This window comes from Pituophis catenifer, unplaced genomic scaffold (genome assembly GCF_029215685.1).
Source record: "Pituophis catenifer annectens isolate HBS135680 unplaced genomic scaffold, rPitCat1.0.hap2 SCAF_4, whole genome shotgun sequence".
In the NCBI taxonomy this organism is placed as follows: Eukaryota; Metazoa; Chordata; class Lepidosauria; order Squamata; family Colubridae; genus Pituophis; species Pituophis catenifer.
The window spans coordinates 45,739,050-45,760,033 of record NW_027256884.1 but is presented as its reverse complement, the minus strand read 5'-3'; the positions used below and the strand labels follow the sequence as shown (position 1 = coordinate 45,760,033).

Genomic DNA, 20,984 nt, shown 5'->3' with positions numbered 1-20,984 from the left:
CAGTAAAGATGAGCAAATTTTAATTTCTCACTGAAAAAAGAAGCTTTACTGCATTAGATAGGTCAATGTGACATGACCTAGTTTTGCTTAGCTACTTAGAAATTATATGTCAGGATTGATTATATCACTCTGGGGGTAAGAGATTTGACATGGTTTTTGCACCACAGTATTTCTGTAATATTTTATATGCTTATGTGCCCTGTCATATAATCCTGCAAGCTAAATTTTATAGTTCTGATAGGAGAAGAAAAGGCCAGTAGCTTTCATTTTGGGGTGTGTGTGTGTGTGTGTGTGTGTGTGTGTGTGTGTATGTTGTGTATGTATATATCGTGTTTCTCCAAAAAAGACGACCCACCTTGAAAAGAAGCCCTATCACGTTTTTGAGTGCATGTGATCAAATTAAGCCCTACTCACAAAATTAGCCCTAATTAAGACCCCACTCAGCCCATGGTGCAGGGGGTGGGGCGAGGCACACAGGTAAAAAATAAGCTAGAGTGGGAATGGGGGGGTGGAGCTGCTCTACTTACCAGGCCTCGCACACCCTGACACCTGCCCCACCTTATTCTGCAGCCGCTTGCCGCCACTCACACGTATCACCCTGGCCTCTGTTTTGTCTTCAGATGCCTGCCGGAAGGCATCTGCAGCCGATAACAGAGCTCCAGATCGATCTGGAGCTCTGTTATTGGCTGCCATTGCCTTCTGGCAGGCATCTGAAGGCAAAACGGAGGGCGATGCGTGTGAGTGGCGGCAAGCGGCCGCAGAAGAAGTGGGCCAGCAGCAGGCTCCTGCTGAGTGGGACTGTCAGTGCAGTGAGTTGAGTCAATAATTAGAACCCTCCAAAAAGAAGGCCTAGCCGTTTTTTTTGGGGGGGGGGGTCAAAAGAAAATAAGACCTGGGCTTCTTTTTGGAGGAACACGGTATGTATATTCCACTTCAAAGACCACACACATTTCTGAGAATATAGAAGTACTGTATAATACATAATACAAACTACTGTCATAAATTGTATCATACATTTACAAGTGATCTGTTTAGTTGTATTTTACTATTGAATTCATGTTGGACTTCCTGTATGTTGTGTCCTTGAGAATACACAAAAAAGAAGAAATAAAGAAATAATCAAGCTAAACCAGGCAAATCTGTTTTGAAGTTGCACTTAGTCTCTAGTTAAAGTTAGTCACTTTCAACAAGGCAGATGAGGATCTGCCTAGTTATAGTAAGTCAGATGCAATCCATTAAATCAGTTCAAATTCAGTTAGGCTGAATTGTATATCAATTCTGGTCAAAGTAAGGGCAACATTGTCATGACATGTTCTGGAATGCATAGCCATTATGATCATCTTCTAATGCATTCTGCTAGCTGAGTTGTGTTATGCAGTCTCAGAAAATACTGGAGTTGTCAAAAGTCTTAAGGCAAGCAAAGCTTGTTTGCAAGTGAAGTCATCCCCTGGAAATGATCTCGCCGATTTTGAACTTGCTGATCCTGCATTACAACAGGAGAGGTGATGGACAGTATTTAAGGGCAAAGAACGGCCATTTATTCAAGCTGGAATGATATTGGGGAAAGTGCAACAGAGGTTTGCCTTGTGGATGAGTTGATCTTTGATTAATTGTTCGCATTTATTGGACAGTGGTGTATCCAGAAGAACAGAACATGACCCATTGGAAATTTCATAACTATCTTACCTTTTATAAAAAGAGATTTATAGTTAAAACAAAATTGTCTCACTACTAAATTGAGTATCTTGGAATGTAATCCAATTAAAAATTTATAAGACTTAAACACCGATTAGGGAAAGGATACTTTAAAAGTGATAAAGAAATGGTCCTTGAACATCAGTTTTATTCTCTTTCCTCAATAGTATGTAATTTAAATAAAATTGGAAATAGCCATTTCTATTATGTTGAATTTTAAAGACATTTCATTACCCAAACTAGGTAAACATCATCAGTGCTAGTAAAGAGTAGGGTTTGCTGTCAGTTTATGTTCTAGTTGTTTGCTCTTGTTCCTCCTTTTGGCTTGTTGATTGTCTCTTTTCCATAGTATATAGATATTGTTTATGTCTATGTGTTTATTGATGGCTAATTTGTCAGAGTGCCAGGCTTCTAGAAATTCCCTGGCATTTTTGGATTTGGCTTGGTCTAGGATTGTCAGTTTCCCAATTGAAACTGTGGTTAAGTCTGTCCACATGTTGTGAAACTAAGGAATTTCCATGGTATCTTCTGATTGCTTAGTTGGTATTCATGGATGAGTTCTGCCTATGACTGTCACAGTCATTACATTATATTATGTTATAGGTAACTCCTGTTTTTTCTTCTGGGTCTGCTGGGTCTTTGGGCTTACTTAGGATGTTTTGAAGACTTTAGTTGGCTTGTGTGCTACGCTTGATTCCATGTGGTTGTAGTAGTCTGTTGGTGGTTTCTAAGATGTTCTTGACACATGGCAGGCTTGTGCTGGTTGTACTATATTGGATTGAGTGGTCAGAAACTTTTTGATAAAGTTCCATGGATATTGATTTTGTTGGAATATGTTGTATAGATGCTCTGTTTCCTTCTGCTGTTTAGGGTTGCTATAGTGAGTATATTGTGCTCATCTAAATAAAAGTTCTTATGCAACTTCTCTTGCAGGAGGTTGGATTGTTGCTTTGGTAGTGGAGCACTTGGTGTGGGTGGTTTTTCTGTACAGTTGTGTTTCTAGTTTGCCATTGTGGTCTCTGCTGATAAGGATGTCCAGGAAGGGTAGTGAGTTGTTGTTTTCTTCTTCTCTGATAAATTGGATTCCTTTGAAAATGTTGGTTATGTGGGTATTCTCTAATTTTTATTATGGTGAAGGTGTCATCTATATATCTGATGATCCATATTTTGGATTGTATTTGTGGAAGTGCAATAGTTTCCAAACATTGCATAATGATCTCCGCTATAAGTCCTGAAAGCAGTGATTTCATAGGTATGCCTTTAATTTGTTGGTAAGTTTGTCCATCAAATTGGAAGTATGTGGCTAGGCAGAGGTTTATGAAATCCATAATCCTGAGTGTTTCAATATTTGTATATTTGATTAAGTCAGGTGTGCAGTGGAGCAGTGTGGTCATAGATTCTTTGGTTGATTCTGGATCTATGAACATGAACAGGGCTGTGACATCAAATGAAACCATGATTTTGTCTTCATCTATAGGCACGTCTGATTGCTTGAAGGCACTGTAGTGGAGATTTGATGGAGTGGAGTGATTTGCTTCCTCTTGTGAAATGTCCGAGCTTTTTGGTTAATTGTTTTGCGATGTTGTATATAGGAACCCTGGTAGTGATACGACTGGACATAAAGGGCTGTCAGACTTGTGTATTTTGGGGAATCCATAAAAGCGTGGGAGGATGGGTCCACTACTTCTCATCCATCACTGTTCCTCTTACCAATTTGGTCTTTCTTAATGAGGTCACCTTGATCTGGTTGTCTAGTTTTTGTATTGTATTAGTGTTCACATCATCATCCTACCTGCAGACAAAGTCTGAACCATGGTCATTATGAACAGATCATAATATTTACAAAAAGCAAAAGAACTACTAGAAGACAGACAAACTTACATCCCAGCAATCAATCAATCGATCAATCAATTTAAAACTTATACAGGTAGTTTTCATTTAGTGACCATAATTGGGAACAGCAAATCAATCATTAACCAAAGCAACTGCAAAGTGAAACTACAATTGTGCTTATAATCTTACTTTAGCTTTCCTTCCCTTTCCAGACCTGCGAAGGATGTGAGGATTGGTAAATGTGAGGATTGATTGCAAAGTTACTTTTTCATCACCATTGCAACTTCAAATAGTCACTAAGTAAGACAGTCACTAATCAAGGGCCATCTATAATATTTACCAATAAATTCATTAGCAATCAGTAAAGCAGTAAAGTAAATATTAATTTTGGGTGCAAGTGTGCAAGTTTATAGGGAAATGTAAATCAACAAACTATTGATTTTATCTAAATAATTGGCTGAAAAGAATATAGACAATTAGCACTTACGTTGTCACTGAGAATAAGTTTAGAGTTGAGCATATATTTGTTTACTTCAAGGTTTTTACTTTTTTTTTTTGTCAAATGCTGAAGTGAAAAAAACCCAATTATTAGCAAAGTAATATATTATGACAGAGTAACGGTAGGTGGAAGTCTGCAAGATTATTACAAAGTACACAGTCTATAAAAACTGAACTTCAGTTCAAACTTTCTTTATAAAGAACAGTATTGCCAGGCTGAGCCCAAGAACAACAAATAGGAATTCAACCAAAGTTCAATCATTTATTTGTTTACACAGAATAGACAGAATCTTGCCAGACTGAACCCTTATTACTCTCACCCTAACCCTGGGAAATTCTAGGGAGTGGTTATCCTTATTCTCTTCTTCTGTCTGTTTTCTAGCTCTGGGCTGCGCTGCCTCTTATCCTAACCTCCTTTCTGGGAAACTGCTGCTTCATTGTAGTCCATCTCATCATCTCTCCCTCTTTGGGCACAAATATTAAGCATTACCCATTTATCTAAAGGAAAGATGAATTAAAAGCCTGAGAAATAACAATATTACTTTATTAAACTTGTATGCTCCCTGTCTCTCAACTTTATGGGTGGCTCACAACAATCAAACAAAGTTATTAATAGCAATAGTTTCAATTTAATTTCCAGCGATTAAATGGCTATATCTTGATGCTATTTGATATTTCTGGATTTTTTTTATTTTTTTAAATTGTTGTACAATTTAACAATTCTCATAAATGGTTTAATATTTCTTAAGAAATATTAAGTGACAATTTTGTTTGATAATTAGATTTTCTACCTTAATTGGGGAGGTAATTATCTTAGATAAATAAGGATAACTTAATTATCCATATGTATCTACCTAAAATATATATGTATGTGGATGGGCAATAACAAAACTTAAGTATAAGAATGTAATATACGCTTCAAATAATTAAATCATAGGTCAAATTAAATCATATTAAGATATTAAGCCATATTCCACTGAGAATAATATTAAGCAGAAGCAGAAGAAAAGCCATAGATCTGAAAAAGAATTTGTTACATCTCAGTAAAGAAATTGTCCTCTTACAGCCCTTGGAATAGGAACAGTGTATGAATTCTAGTTTCTGGGTGTCAAAGCAAGACAGAACAAACAAGAGTGACATCCATTCCACCCTCCATTCCCAGATTGATACTGAGATTCTGAAGTGATTACATTATGTAATTATATCAATATTGATAACAATATATTGCTAAAATAACTTTGACTCAAACATTAAACTGGTCTGATAATTCCTGTAATATGGGAAACATGACCCAAGCCATAAACTATTTGGAAAGTGTTCCTAATAGACCAGAGTCAGCTCATATGATGACTATACTGGAAATATATGGGAAGTAACTGCTCCCCATCACAGGATGTCTACAGTATGTAGGACTCTTAATGATTCCCTCTGTCTCTGTCAGGAGAAAAACACTCTAGTGGATGCAACTATGCTAGCAGGACAGACCCAACAACCCTAATTTATTAGTCTGTAGTCTAGAAATGTATTTCTGTAATTTCAGACTAATAACATAAGATTCAATGTATTAACAAGGGAGATCAGAGCAGCAAAAAAAAAAAGCTACTCTGAAAAGCTAAAGAATCAGTTCTCAACAAATGAACCAGCAAACATGTGGAAAACTCTTAAAAATATCACCGGTTATGGCAAACCTCCTTCCCAGGCTGAAGGAAATCAACAACTGGCAGATGACCTGAACGTGTTTTACTGCAGGTTTGAAAGGAAATTACAGCCACCTATCTCCACAACCCCCATCTCAGACACACCAACAACAGCCAAACCTCCTTCAACTGACCCCATCCCATTGGATTCACAACCCCTAGTGATCACAGAAAAGGAAGTGCAATACCTATTTCACAGACAAAAGCCAGAAAAAGCTCCAGGCCCAGACAAGATAACTCCTTCTTACTTAAAAGTCTGGGCTGACCAACTGGCCCCCATATTCACCTGAATCTTCAATAAATTGTTAGAGATGTCCTATGTTCCTTCTTGCTTCAAACACTCTACTATTATCCCAGTGCTGAAGAAGCCCACTATCAAGGAACTGAATGATTACAGACCAGTTGCTCTAACATAGTTATATTAGCTGTCCCACTTGAAAACCATCATGGATCCTCTGTTAGACCCCCTGCAATTTGCATACCGAGCAAATAGATCAACAGATGATGCTGTTAATATGGCTCTGCACTACATCCTACAACATCTTGAATCACCAAAGACCTACGCAAGGGTCCTCTTTGTAGACTTTAGTTCAGCATTCAACACCATCATTCCAGACATTCTTCTAAGTAAGCTAAACCAGCTAGCGGTACCTGAACATACTTGTAAGTGGATCATAAGCTTTCTAACAGTCAGGAAGCAGCAGGTGAAGCTAAGCAGAATCACATCAGATACCTGTACAATTAGCAGAGCCCCCCCCCCCAAGGCTGTGTGCTCTCTCCACTTCTCTCTATATACCAATGACTGCATCTTGAATGAACCATCTGTTAAACTACTGAAGTTCGCAGATGACACAACAGTGATCGGTCTCATTCGAGACGATGAATCCGCATACAGACGGGAGATTGAATAACTAGCCTCATGGTGCGACCAGAACAATCTGGAACTAAACATACTCAAAACTGTAGAAATTGTAGTAGACTTTAGGAGAAACTTTCCCATACTACCACTTCTTACAATACTAGATAACACAGTATCAACAGTAGAGACCTTCAAATTTCTAGGTTCTACCATATCTCAAGACCTAAAATGGACACCTAACATCAAAAACGTTATCAAAAATGCACAACAAACAATGTTCTTTCTGCGCCAACTCAGAAAGCTCAAACTGCCCAAGGAGCTGCTGATACAGTTCTACAGAGGAATTATTGAGTCTGCACCTCTATAACTGTGTGGTTTGGTTCTGCAACCCAACAAGACAGACACAGACTTCAGAGGATAATTAGAACTGCAGAAAAAACAATTACTACCAATCTGCCTTCCATTGAGGACCTGTATACTGCACGAGTCAAAAAGAAGGTTGTGAAAATATTTACAGACCCCTCACATCCCAGACATAAACTGTTTCAACTCCTACCCTCAAAACGACACTATAGAGCACTGCACACCAGAACAACTAGACACAAGAACAGTTTTTCCCCGAATGCCATCAGTCTGCTAAACAAATAATTCACTCAACACTGTCAAACTAGTTATTAAGTCTGCATTACTATTAATCTTTTCATCGCTCCTATCACTCATCTCCTCCCACTTATGACTGTATGACTGTAACCTTGTTGATGGTATCCTTCCGATTTATATTGACTGTTTCCTAATATGATTTGATTGCTTATTTGTACCCTATGACTATCATTAAATGTTGTACTTTATGATTATTGACGAATATATCTTTTCATATATATACACACTGAGAGCGTATGCACCAAGACAAATTCCTTGTGTGTCCAATCGCACTTGGCCAATAAAGAATTCTATTCTATTCAATTCTATGCAAGTAACTTCTTCCTTTGGGGTGCTATCACAGCTGTTACATTTAAACATATTCCTCCAAATAGTAAAGAACCATGAAACGGGAGTACATTATATATTCACAGGTCATGATTGTCTTCAAATGCAATTTTTCCAGAAAGTACATTGATGTTGTTACTAGATTTTCTTCTTTTCTTCCTCTCCCTCCCTCCCTCCCTTTGCACAATATATAGATTGGAGATATATATGAAAGGCAGGATATATAGTTTGACCCACTCAACCTAGCCTTGTGAGATGGATAAGATTGAGAGTGTGTGACTGGCCCTAAATTACCAACTATATTATATGCCTAATGCAGGACTAGAACTGATAAACTTCTGGTTTCTAGGCCAGCACCTTAAGTACCACACCAAACTAGCTCTCTTCTTCCTTAGTTACATGGGAGATAAAAGTCATGTTTTGTATCCTGCATTAATGAAATTCATAATAAATTTTTTATGTGTGTGCAAACTGAGTCATATGAAGGGACATAATGTTACATGTGACAGACTTTCAGAAGGCTTTTGCTGTCACAACAAAGCTTTGGTAATATGAAGTATAAATGTGATTTTCATATTAATAATGTAAATTCTGTGAAGTAGGTTATGAAAGGATTAGCTATCCACCTGCTGTATAGCAATCCTGGATATGACTGACTTCCAGTTCAAAGGTGGGATGAAGAAGAGAGAAGGTTGAAGTTAAGACCATTTTGTTTTTTAAGGAAAGATTAAAATGTTAGAGTTGATTCTTCTGTTTTAGTAGCAATTCATAGAGACTGAAATTGAAAGAGCTGTTTAAACAGGTCATAACTTGCCTGCAGAAGCCATTGAATTACTTAAGCAAGCATATATATATATTTAAAAGTCACCTTTTAGACCAGTGGTTCTCAACCTTCCTAATGCCGCGACCCTTTAATACAGTTCCTCATGTTGTGGTGACCCCCAACCAGGGGTGGGTTCTAAATTTTTTTACTACCGGTTCTGTGGGCGTGGCTTATTTTGTGGACGTGGTTTGGAGGTCATATGACTGGGTGGGCGTGGCTAGCTGGTCATGTGACCGGGTGGCCATGGCTATGTGTATAGGAACTATTCAGAGCTGAAAAAAGTCATTTCTGACAGGTCCTCGCACTTTTGACTGGTCCTCACACTTATGACCATCCTCACATTTATGCCCATGCAGCATTCTTAACAACCATGTCATTCATTTCACAGCTGCTTCTTTTCACCATGGTGATAAGATAGGGCAAAAAACGTAAAATGTGAGGATAGTCGTAAATTCGAGATCTGGTCAAAAGTGCGAGGACCAGTCAAAAATAACTTTTTCAGCCCTCCGAGTAGTCCATGTGCACAAAAGGACTACCCAGAGGGCTGAAAAAAGTGATTTCTGACAGGTCCTCACACTTTTGACCGGTCTTCGCACTTATGACTGGTCATCATTTATGCCCATTGTAGCATTCTTAACAACCGTGTCATTCATTTCACAACTGCTTCTCTTCAACATGGTATAAGATAGGGCAAAAAACGTAAAATGTGAGGACAGTCGTAAAATCGAGGACTGTTCAAAAGTGCGAGGACCAGTCAAAAATAACTTTTTCAGCCCTTTGAGTAGTCCATATGCATAAAAGGATACAGCAATAGAGAGGGATGAAGGAAGGGAAGGGAAATTAGAGTAGGAGTGAGGGTAAGAGAGGGAGGAAGAGAGGAGGAGAAGGAGAAAGGAAGAGGAAGTCGGGAGGAGAAGAAGAAGGGGAGGAAGAGAAAGTAAGAAGAAAAGAAAAGAGAGAGGTGGTAGGTTTGAGGAGAAAGATTGCTGTACAATAAAAAAGATGAAAGGGAAGAAAGCCAACCCCAAACAAATATAAAGATATTAAGATAAAGAATGAATTGTTAAATTTTAAAGAATAAAAGAGAACAAATATGAATAAATAACAATAATTAGAAACACACATACAAACATACAATGTATTTTCTTTGAACAGAGTATTTGGCCGGTTCACAAATTTAAACAGTGTTTAGTCATTTCAATTAAATTTACAATTTCTATATTTCCTTTTTGCCATATTTATTCCTCATCTATTTTTCTAAAAAACCAATATTACCCTCATCTCTAATCTTAATCAAATTCAATTTTTCCCTTCTATTCTATATTATACCCCTTCCCATTGTCATCTATTTTTATATCCATCCTCACATTGGTTAATTATGTAATATTAGAGTTGTTTAATATAAATTCAACATTTTAATATAAATCAATTAGTATATTAATCAATATGAACATGAATATTCCAATTATTTCCATGCAATCCAATTTCTTACAAATCAATTAATTATATTTACCAATAATAATAAACCAAATAATTTCCCCCATATATTCCTCCAAACCACAACTTAACCATTTCTGCTTTCAACACAATATACAATTAATAGTATCTCAATTATTACAATTCCCTAGTTAAATAGAACTTTTTTTCTTTTGTGTTTTAAAATCTTGAAGTCGCCTCTTTTTCCCTAAATTTCCCATTGTTTGCACCTACCTTTTTTGGTGAGGAAAAAGAAAAGAAATCCGCCTGCCTAATTTTCCAACGTTGCAGTAACAGCAAAGCCAACAGCCTGCTTTACTTTCAGTTTCCTTTTTCAGCATAGCTAGGGGGGAAAAAAATGCTCCAGCACTCTTTGCAAACAAGCAGCAGAGCCCTGAGCTCTGAGAGCAAATCAGCAGCAGAGCCCTCAGCAGCAGAGCCCTCAGCTGAGAGCAAATCAACTGAGAGTCGGGAGCTGATTTAATCAAGGGCTAATTAGCCTATGCTGAAGCTCCGCGGGCCAATAAAATTACAAAAATACACCGAGCCATTTGTTAAATTGCTGGCTCGCCCGCCCCTCGCCCACCACTATTTATTGGCAATAAATAGTGGTGTGAGGGGCACGGCAGAATCCCATCACTGGCTATAGGGCGGCCCTTTGAAGCCCCGCGGCAAGAATTTAAACAGTTTTTTTTCCTCTAGCCATCAGCTGTGACTCAGGAGGCAGCAATAGATTGGGTGTGCGTGAGGTAAGCGAACGGCTGGCGATCCAACAGAGCAGAGAGTGAGAGTGAGTGAAGGCATGGGGGGGCGAAAGAGGGCTTTGGCGACCCCTGTGAAATGGCCGTTCGACCTCCAAAGGGGTCGCGACCCCCAGGTTGAGAACCGCTGTTTTAGATCTTCCAGGAAATCAGCACGGGAGAGTGAACCTTTGTTCGTGTTATCTTGTAGATACAGCCAAAAGCAAGAGAAAGCGTGTGATTATTCCATACGAAAAGTCCAGTGTGGAAACTATGATTTTGTGTTGCAAAAATCCCTCTCATGCACAGCATATTCAAAGTGAAAGTGGTATGAGAAACAGAACCACCATTTGGGTGTGATAGACCAAGATAATTTGACTCTTCAGTCAAGGTACCACATCAGGATTTGCTACTAAGTATCTACTTAATTTAATCAGTATTTCTTATTAATATGTTTACAACAAATACTTGCCATGTTTTCAGTTGGATATGCACAAAAGCGTAGTGTGATTAATCAGCTTTGTCATTAATTACATATTGGAAGGAAGTTGAAAATCAAAAGAAAATGGAAATCTAGTGCGGTCCTATAATGTTGAGATCATGCTGATCACTTTGATAAAAAGTTTTCCTACTTAAAACCTCATTTTCCTAAAGTGGATTTCCTGTACTAAAAACTAAATGGATGCTATAGTGTTTAAGCCTGAAAATGTATTCACCTATCTTTGTGTTGGAGTAATAAGATATTTATGATAAATTTTATTTCTATAATTTCCATGATAGGTTTTTTGCTGGGTTGCTGATTTTACTGAAGGTGATGTTCTTTTCTCAGGGAAAAGAACATCAACTGACACAGGGAAGAATCAGTTCTCTGTGGTGTGATCCTATCCTATGGGGAGTGTGTTTAAATAAATGGTGCATTTATTGGCTGTTCCTATGGTGAATTCATATTGTGTCATGAATTGTGCTTTTGTTTTTATATGTGATGAAGAAGGACATGGTCTAATAAATGGTTTAAAACAATCTTTATTAAATAATTTTGGAAAGAGTATTATCTTTAGTTTATTCTCTTTTCTTAATGCTTTGAGATGACATAGATCAGGAATTGCTTATTCCCTCAAGTTACTTACATTCACTTACAGGATTACATTGGGGGAGGGGGATTGTCTTTGAAAGCTCTCTGTGCAACTATGGATGACAATAAAAACCAGAGATCGGTTTCATGTATTCTTACTATGCCAGTGCTATTTCAAACAATTCTTCATAAATGTCATGGTTTTGCCTGTAGAAACAATGGTTCTCTTTTTGTCACAGTATTCTAATCTTTATATAAGAAAGGAAATGATGAGGGAAATTAAATTAGCCTGCAAAGCAAATGAAATTTAAACTTCTCTCTGGGATGAAGAGCAAATGGAATGATGATTTGAGTCACTTTTAAATATGTAATGTGTTTTTCATTTAATAGTAAGAACATAAAAAAATCATTGCATATACAAAGTGGAAGCCAAGAAAGTAATTTGTTCCGGCAACTTCTATTTTCTCATGAATTTTTAATGCCTTCATTGAAAGCTAAAAGTCGGGTATGTATATGTAGCAAAATGTCAGAAAGTGCTTTTTTTCCTATGAAGTTCTATCAAAGATATTGATAAAACAGTAGTATTGACTAAATTCAGCTCTAAATAATTAAAAATTTCAATTGTTTTACAGTAAAGCACATGTATTTAAAAGTTAAGTGGTTAAAAAAAGAGAGAAGGGTACAGTTAGATACAGGGCTTGTCAACAAGTGCAAATTTATGCTCTTAAAATTAAATGCTACAAAAATATAATAGCATTTCTGATTAACTTGTTATAATCAATAATACTTTGCTCTTAGGGAATAATCACACTGAGAGTTCTTAAGATGCCTGGAAAGGCATTACTGAGGAAGAATAAACCATCACTAAATAATGTATTACAGTACTTTTATTCCAACTGATCAATATTTAGAAAGAACCAATCAAACAATGCAGTAATATGAAAAACTTCAAATATAGATCATGCAGTATTTATTCAGTAAACTTTAGCTCTTCCTTCATGTTGGCCATGTGACACAGTTTGCTGGTTCAGGTCACTTTCCCTTTATAGGCATGGGAACTTCATTATTCAACCATGGATTAATTACACAGCAGGCTGAGCTTTTACTTGTTCAAATAATGCGGCTGCCAAGCCTAGTGGCCTTATTACAAACAATGCTGGGTGGTTCTGTGGATGCACAGTTAGAGAATCTGACCCTTGCTGCTTCTCACATGATAGGTGCCGAATACAGAAAAAGAAAGGGGAAAGTTTGCTTTCGTGTCATTAACAAAAGCTAGCCTGCTTCCAGAGCAGTTTTTAGTGCTTAAACTCTGACGGCGGCATTTAGGTGGAGCTGGCTTTCCTGGAATTGTAGCATAGATTTTCCTGTTGTGCTTCAGTATCAACTGTCTCCAAGTTACGAATCCACTCACAGCACTAAAAGCTTGGGATTACTACAAGTAGAGAAGGCCACTGTATCTCTCCGTTTTTCACTTTCTGACCAAGAATCAGCGTGCTCACTTATCAGCAATGTTTCAGCTAAAACATTCAGGTCGAAATCCATTGGTGCGTATATAAATATGCAGCTGATAATTTGAAGAGATTTTCAACATAGACAAACTTTTAAAAACAAATTTGTAAAAATGTGATGAGTAAGCTTTATTTCTTTTGACTGTAAACTTTGTTTTTATTTTATAGAAAAGTGAACTAGTTCAAAAGAGCTTTGTAATATTTCTAAATGTGATTTTATGAATAATATTATGTTCAGATTTATGATAATAAACTTAATGGAATATAGAAAAGCTGTTGGGTGATAGATGTCTGTAGGGCGACCATTCCTTGTTAAATTTGTCAAATAAGACAAAAATAAACTTGTTTATTTTACTTAAATTTATTTTTCTGTAATTTTTTTAAATCTACCATTACTTGGAATCCCATAGGAGACCTGTGTTAGATATGTGAAATGTATCCCTGATACTAAGTTTCTTTAAAATGGTTGTTTAATATTAGGATGTTGTTAGTGACCTTTTTTTATTACTGGTTTTTTGACATGCTTTGCGATATCACTCTTAACATGTTTGCTTGGACATGTGATTAATATCTATTACTTTAAATGAGCATATATCTTTGCATAGAAATTAGGCATGTATTTTGGTTATTTCTAGAAATCATTCATTGTTATTAGTATTTATGGTAAACATAATTTTAAAAAAAACAAATCTGTATAAAATGTTTTTTGTGGCACAGATCATTTGGGTGGGAGGAAATTAACTCTGGACTTAAATGTGCAGCAATGTGTTTGAAATGCTTGGATCCTTTTCCTTTTGAGATTACTATGACAGCAGGGCAGGGGCCAAATATTTTGCTGCCTGATACTCATGCATTTCTCATATGGAAGCTGATTGGATTGGCACTGAAACTCACTTCTAGTCAAGTATGGGACAGTACATTTTACTTTAAACTTCAGCAGTATTGTTTTAGGAGCTAGACCACACTGTACAGCATTACCTCTTTTCTATCTGCTGAACGGTAAAGTCAGTCCTGAATAATGGCTAAGGAAAAGGTTAGTTCTCAATTGAATGTTGTTGCAGATTTTAATTTCTTTGATGCACCAACAGAGATCTTGTCTTACTGTTCTGTTAGGCTAGTGTATTTATCTACTTTATAGACACTAACTTTTGATCCATTCCTCTAGGCAGAACAATTAATTGCTTAATGTAGTTTTCTAATTGCTTTGGTGTAAAAGTCCGTACAAGTGGCTGCACAAAATAGAAAGACAACTCTGTATGTAGAAGAGTAATGTTTTATAAAGGAAGCCTATGTATCTACTTTTCTCTCTCTCTCCCCCCACCACTCTCTCTGTGAGACATTATAAATATGGAGAGGGAGAAAAAGACATATACATATATAGATCTTAGAAAGTATTTTTCTTATTTAATTTGTTTGTATGTAAATGCAAGAGAAATGACTTTTTATCGAGGATGGTTATTACTGACAATCCAATTGGTAGATGAACCTTTGGCAGAAAAATGAACTACAGAAATAAATATTAGATACTAGATCATGCAGTATTTGTTCGGTACACTATAATCTAAGCTATGTAAAATCTCCATTAGTAGAATTTTCTTTGAGATCCCAGATTACCTAAAAAGTTTTTTCTTAAGGAAACACTTGGAAATATTTTCTTTTTTTCATATGATTACACTCTGTGTCTCACAATATCTAGATTCAGAGTTGTTGCTGTTAATTCAGTTTTGTTATACCATAGAAATCACTATACAATTATGCTGTGGCACAAATTTGTCCTGAAACTGTGATCCAATCTGTAATTCAGTGAATAATTAACACTTAAAAAGCTACTTTAAGACATCAATATGGGATTACTATGCCATAAATGTGCATCATTTCAAGAATGTCTTATTATTTTAATTATTATTTCCCCCATTGATTGATTGCCCTTCCCTTCAAATCCAATTATTTTTTCCAGTTTATATGATTAAAGACTTCCTATGGAAGATATTTGAGAATGTCAAAATAACAAGCAAGGAATGAATAAAGCTCTAACTTTTTGGCAAATAAGTGTGAAATCCAATAGCACATTTTTCATATTCCTCTTGGACAAATAATTTTTTGGCCTCATCATGAAGTAACTATGAATAAACATTAAAGTCTGACTTGCAACTGTCCTCCATTGTTGAATACTTTTTTTGCTATTATGATTAAATGGCATTGCCACCCCTGAACTGCATCCCTCAGTTTAATTGTGGGGAACTACTGATCATTCAAAGAGATTTAGCTTCAATGCTTGCTAATGAGCATAAAGTTCCCTTCACTCTTAATGAATCAAGATTTCTGTGTTAATTTTAGGGGAATAAAAAGAGAGATGTTCACACAATAGGGCAACCTTACAGAGTACACAGCTGGGCCATCTGAAACCGTCCTTTTTATGAGCCATAGAGTTTAAATGGACTGTACTCTTAAGAGGTAGATTTCTGCGAGTGTGAAGCAGAGCTTTTGCTTATGGTTCACTGATCTGTCTACTTATAACAATACAAGACCTTGACAAGAGCTTAGGGAAAAAGCATAACGTAGGGCAATTCTCTCAAAATCATTTCATGTAACATCTTCAGTGAAGGAGGAAATGAAAAGTAGTTTCAGTTATTTTGGGGGCTGATCTTTTTCAGGGGGTGGAATGGCTGCTGCATGTTCCTGAATTCCTTGCTGAGAAAAATAATTGTTGAGTTACACTGCGTTTTGGCTAACCAGCAAAACTGTTAAAAGCAATATTTACACAGTGAAACAGTATTTGTACTTTGTGGCTGGAAAGAACAGTAATTCTTGGCATTTCCTTACCTGTAATAAACAAACAAACAAAAAAAGCAGATTTTTTTTTAAAAAAAAGTTCTGTGATTAGCAAATAACATGGCATTCTTGCCAGGTTTCTGATTTACTGAAGCACAGTTTTTGTTATAATTATGATTTTTCCTCCTAATCTATATTGGTCAGCATATTATCTCATTTCACTCTTTATTTGCTCTAAATGTTTGCATATTATTTTGTTTTGTAGTCACAAATCCTTTTAGAGACATATGACTCCTGCATTCACAAGCTAGTGACCATTGTCCTTTGGAAATGCAAATTAATGTGGAACCCAAAAGTTGTAATGTAAGATATAAATAGTAAATGAATTGACACATTTCTAATTCCAATGTTACTCCTAAAATCCAATTGCATTAAAACCCTTTGGAGGAGGGGGAGGAAATTAGCTGATTTCATAGTGTGATTGAGTTGAATTGCTATAACAGATTTCACCATGGTGGTGGTAGTATATGTCTGTCTTTACTGCATTGCAGTGTAGTTCCTAAATAATATAAAAGTTTATCAAATGTCTGCCTGTAAACTGCTCTGGATTTCTTGCAATAAAAGATAGAAATAGAAGCTTAGGAAAACATATAAGAAAAAGGGGTTTTAAATATCTTGAACACATAGATGGATTCAAAATATGTCACCTTCAGTCTGAAAAAATATGGCCAAATAACTAAAAATATAACTTGAAAGAGACATTTGAAATAGAATTTCCTCTTCAGTCTAATTGAATATTATTACTATGCTTTCAGATAGCTGATTGGCTTCCCTGGATTTTGCTGATGACACAGGAAACCTTTGCTTGAAGATGGAAACACTGGAGTCAGAACTGACCTGCCCTATCTGTCTGGAGCTGTTTGAGGATCCATTGCTGCTGCCTTGTGCTCACAGTCTCTGTTTCAACTGTGCACATCGCATCTTGGTCTCCCAGTGTGCTACCAACGAATCAGTGGAATCTATCACCGCCTTCCAGTGCCCCACTTGTCGTTATGTCATCACCCTCAGTCAACGGGGTCTAGACGGACTGAAGCGCAACGTCACACTGCAGAATATTATAGACAGGTTTCAGAAAGCTTCTGTGAGTGGGCCCAATTCTCCCAGCGAAACTCGCCGAGAACGAGCTTTTGACAGCAACAGCATGTCATCGAGTGAAAAAGTTCTCTGCCAGTTCTGTGACCAAGATCCTGCTCAGGAGGCAGTCAAGACCTGTGTAACTTGTGAGGTATCCTATTGTGAGGAGTGCCTAAAAACAACTCATCCGAACAAGAAGCCATTTACTGGACACCGTTTGATTGAGCCTATACCTGACTCACATATCCGAGGATTGATGTGTCTGGAGCATGAAGATGAGAAAGTTAACATGTATTGTGTGACTGATGACCAGTTAATCTGTGCCTTGTGTAAACTGGTTGGGAGGCATCGTGATCACCAAGTGGCAGCTCTAAGTGAACGCTATGACAAATTAAAGGTTAGTTTCGTCTTAATTTGTTTATACTAAGAAGTATAGTGCCAGGAAATGAAAGATTTTTACCTTATTTGTGTTGCTAATATTTGCATGGGTATTTGCCATTCTTGTATTCAACATACCTGCGAATTTGCTGAGGCCAGTTCTATATAAATTATCAATTTTGAATGGGAAATAAATTAATCTATGTCAAACCTAGATTTTGGTGTAGGAAATTGAAATGTCAATGCTGAAGAAAATATTATATATGCTTAACTTTGATTCAGGTTTTCCAATTTAAAAAGGTGTGGTTTGTATATTTATACTGAAATATTTTGAGAATAATAATTATAGTAATTACAAGTAATTGTAGAATGGGTCTTCATTTGCAGTTATCTGTGGCCTAGTCTACTGACACTTAGAAAAAGAGCAATATTCTATGCACACTTTCGAAGCCCAAAATCTTAAGGCAGTGGTAAAAATGCCTTAAATTATTAATATAACTTTAACAAAACAATCTACACTGGTTACTAAGTTTAGTGAGTCTCAAGATGTTTAGACTGACATTCTAACTTGTTTGATCCCATTGATAAAATGTCAACCTTTGGCACTTTCATTACTTACTGATCTAATCAAGCAAATTCGTTATATGAGCTTTCTGTTATGGATGCACATGAATAGCATTTTTGAAATGTTCTTAATAAGTTAATAAGTGTGGAACAGATTTAAGTAGAATAGTGTAATTCCTGTACTGTATCCATCTGCTATTTTAGATGTCACATTAAAAGCAAAAAAAGAAAGAAAATGGGAAAAACAAAAGTCTGTTCTTCCAGTTCCCTTAAGGAAATGCTATTGTGATTGATTGTAGAAAATTACAGTAGGTGTTTGGAGAGGGGGGAGTGAGAACTTTGGCTACTGCGATTTTTACCTTGGAAACAATCTATATCTACATTTACATCGTCTATATCTCTATCTATAAATACACACACACGTATAATTTTATGTATCTACAGTGTTTCATTAGAAAATGATTTTGGGATTCTTCAAAGTACACAAAAACCTTGTTTTAATATATAGTTCTTAAAAGATAAATGATGCCAGTTTGGTTTGGACTACAGCATTGCCCAGATTTATTTTAAAAGCTGTACTTAATTTTTAGATAATAATTTAATAATTATTATTTATCATCAATAAGAATTAATTAAGAGGTAATAATTTAGGTAGAAAATATGTGACAACTCATAATCTTTTATTATTTGCATGGTTTATGTATTTTTCTTGGCAGTTGTTCATAAATCCATATTGTGTTTATTGACTGGATTATTTAATTTTGAGATGTTCCATTATTCTTAGTCCTTTGCAAAGATGGTATGGATTAAAAGAAATATATTTTAAACACTACATCAAATGTATTGTGATAGGATATAATTTGCATATGCTTTGTGTTCATGTTCAAGCCAGTTTAAGTATACTATTATTTAAATCTTATTTCAACTTTTTCTGTTACATGAGTAACCCTATACATCACAGTTCTGGCATGCCTCCTGGACCAGCTGGGTTATACCTTATAGGTGTCTATCATATATCTCAGAACATAATTAGTAAATAAAAGAAACATCTTTTTAAATAACAGTGACATCCTGTAGCAAATTCAAATGTTCACATTGATAAATGAACGTGGATAGACTTGTGACTTATTTCAGAGATTTATTGACATATTTGTGGACTATTCATTTACATTTTAAAGCTAACCTAACCAATTTAAAAACAATTGTAAAGCTTTTTTGCACTTTTGTATCTAATCCATGTTGGATTGTCAAAGCCAGGCAATATGCAGATATTCAAATTTCCTTAGTTAAATGTGGGACATCTCATTCTTTTTTAAATTGATAGCTTCTGCTTATTATAGAGAACTCTAGCCATTTCAAATGTTTACAGTTATGCACCAATTTAATCATTTAATATTAGGTACACTTTATTGATTGATTGGTTACATATTCAAATTTTAAAACTCGGCACTTAGTTAAATAATCATGCTGTAGATGAATAATACCTTTTTTTAAAACTTATTTTTCAGGCTTATATGCTGCTTCAGTTATAGCTAATTCCAAATGGCATACCATATTTTCCGGCGTATAAGACGACTTTTTAACACATGAAAATCTTCTCAAAAGTCGGGGGTCGTCTTATACGCCGGGTGTCATTCTCCTGTAACCAGGCAGACCAGCCCGAAAGGCTCTGACGAGCCTTAAATGGCTCTGGCGATCCAAGCTCTGATGATCCCAGCTGCATTGTCTGCTAATCAGGCAACGCAGCTGGGATCGCCAGAGCCATGTAAAAGGAAAAAAGTTTTCCCCCTCCAGCTTGCTTACCTTAGCTGCTAGTCGCAACGCTTGCCTTGCTTCGCTTGCCTGAATCCATTCCATCGGAAAGCCACTCCCTGCCTGAAATCAAGCAGTCAGGAGTTGTGGACTTCAACTCTCAGAATTCCTAAGCCAGCAAAACAAAGCTGGCTGAGGAATTCTGGGAGTTGAAGTCTACGAGTCTTAAAGTTGCCAAAGTTGGCGACCCCTGTTCTATTGGGTAAGTTTTTTTCCCCTTTGGGAGCTTTAAAAAAAATAGTTAATTGGGGGTTTTTTTAGTTGTTCTTTTTTAGGCCCAGCCATTTAAAGTTTAGGAAGTTTTAAATTTAGTTTTCCTATAAAAATAAAAATAAATAAAAATAAAATAATATTTGTGCAGCTTTCTGAGATTTAGTGTGTTTCTGTAGTGTTTCACTCTAATTACACAAACACACAAAATCTCATAAAGCTGTATGTGGAATTTTGTGTGTGTAAAATGTGAAAGTTGTTTTTTTGGGCTTTTTGTGGCTGTGTGAGGTTCCTGCTTGTTGCAGGGGCCATTTTGGGTCTAGCACAGCTGCTTTTACATTGTGGATGAGCCAGTTGATGTTTTTTAATTTTTATTTGGTGTGCGTTGGAAGAGGGGTAGTCTTATACGGCGAGTATAGCCCAAACCCTATATTTTAACAGGAAAAGTCGGGGGTCGTCTTATACGCCCAGTAGTCTTATACGCCAGAAAATACGGTATATTTTGTGCCAGTTTTTAAAAAAAATTTAAATCAGTACCACTGATTAGCTTATCAATTCCATTGCATTGATTAACAATTTTGTGTTTATTTTATATGCAATCATTAGCAGATTATCTATTTTCAACCCCCAAGACTTCCTTGAATAACATGGCCTTCCTAAATCTGAACAGGGTTCAAGCTACTGAAACCCTCAGGAAAATCTTGTTACATAGAAGAGAGCAGCAGTGGAGAATAAGTGGCTTCATTGTCAATATGGCACTCCTTCAACATAGGCATACAGTGACAGCAAAATCTTCCAGCTGTTACTGGATTGTCATTGGTCCTGAGAAATGTAAGGCTTTAAAGATAACAAGTGGATTAGTTGGGGTACTTGGAAGTCAACTAGCATTCAGCGGTTGGTCTCAAAGTAACAGTGCTACTCTGGCA

The 20,984-nt window shown here is 36.3% G+C and overlaps 1 protein-coding gene across 1 annotated transcript in view; it reads left to right on the top strand.

The window, feature by feature from the left end:
* The window catches only part of MID1 (midline 1), a 271,066-nt gene that overhangs the window by 159,377 nt on the left and 90,705 nt on the right, over positions 1–20,984 (top strand). Inside the window, exon 2 of the mRNA XM_070942927.1 lies at positions 16,776–17,491. Within this exon, the coding sequence (XP_070799028.1) occupies positions 16,832–17,491 (660 nt within the window). The 5' untranslated portion in view covers positions 16,776–16,831. The remainder of the gene's footprint in view (positions 1–16,775; positions 17,492–20,984) is intronic.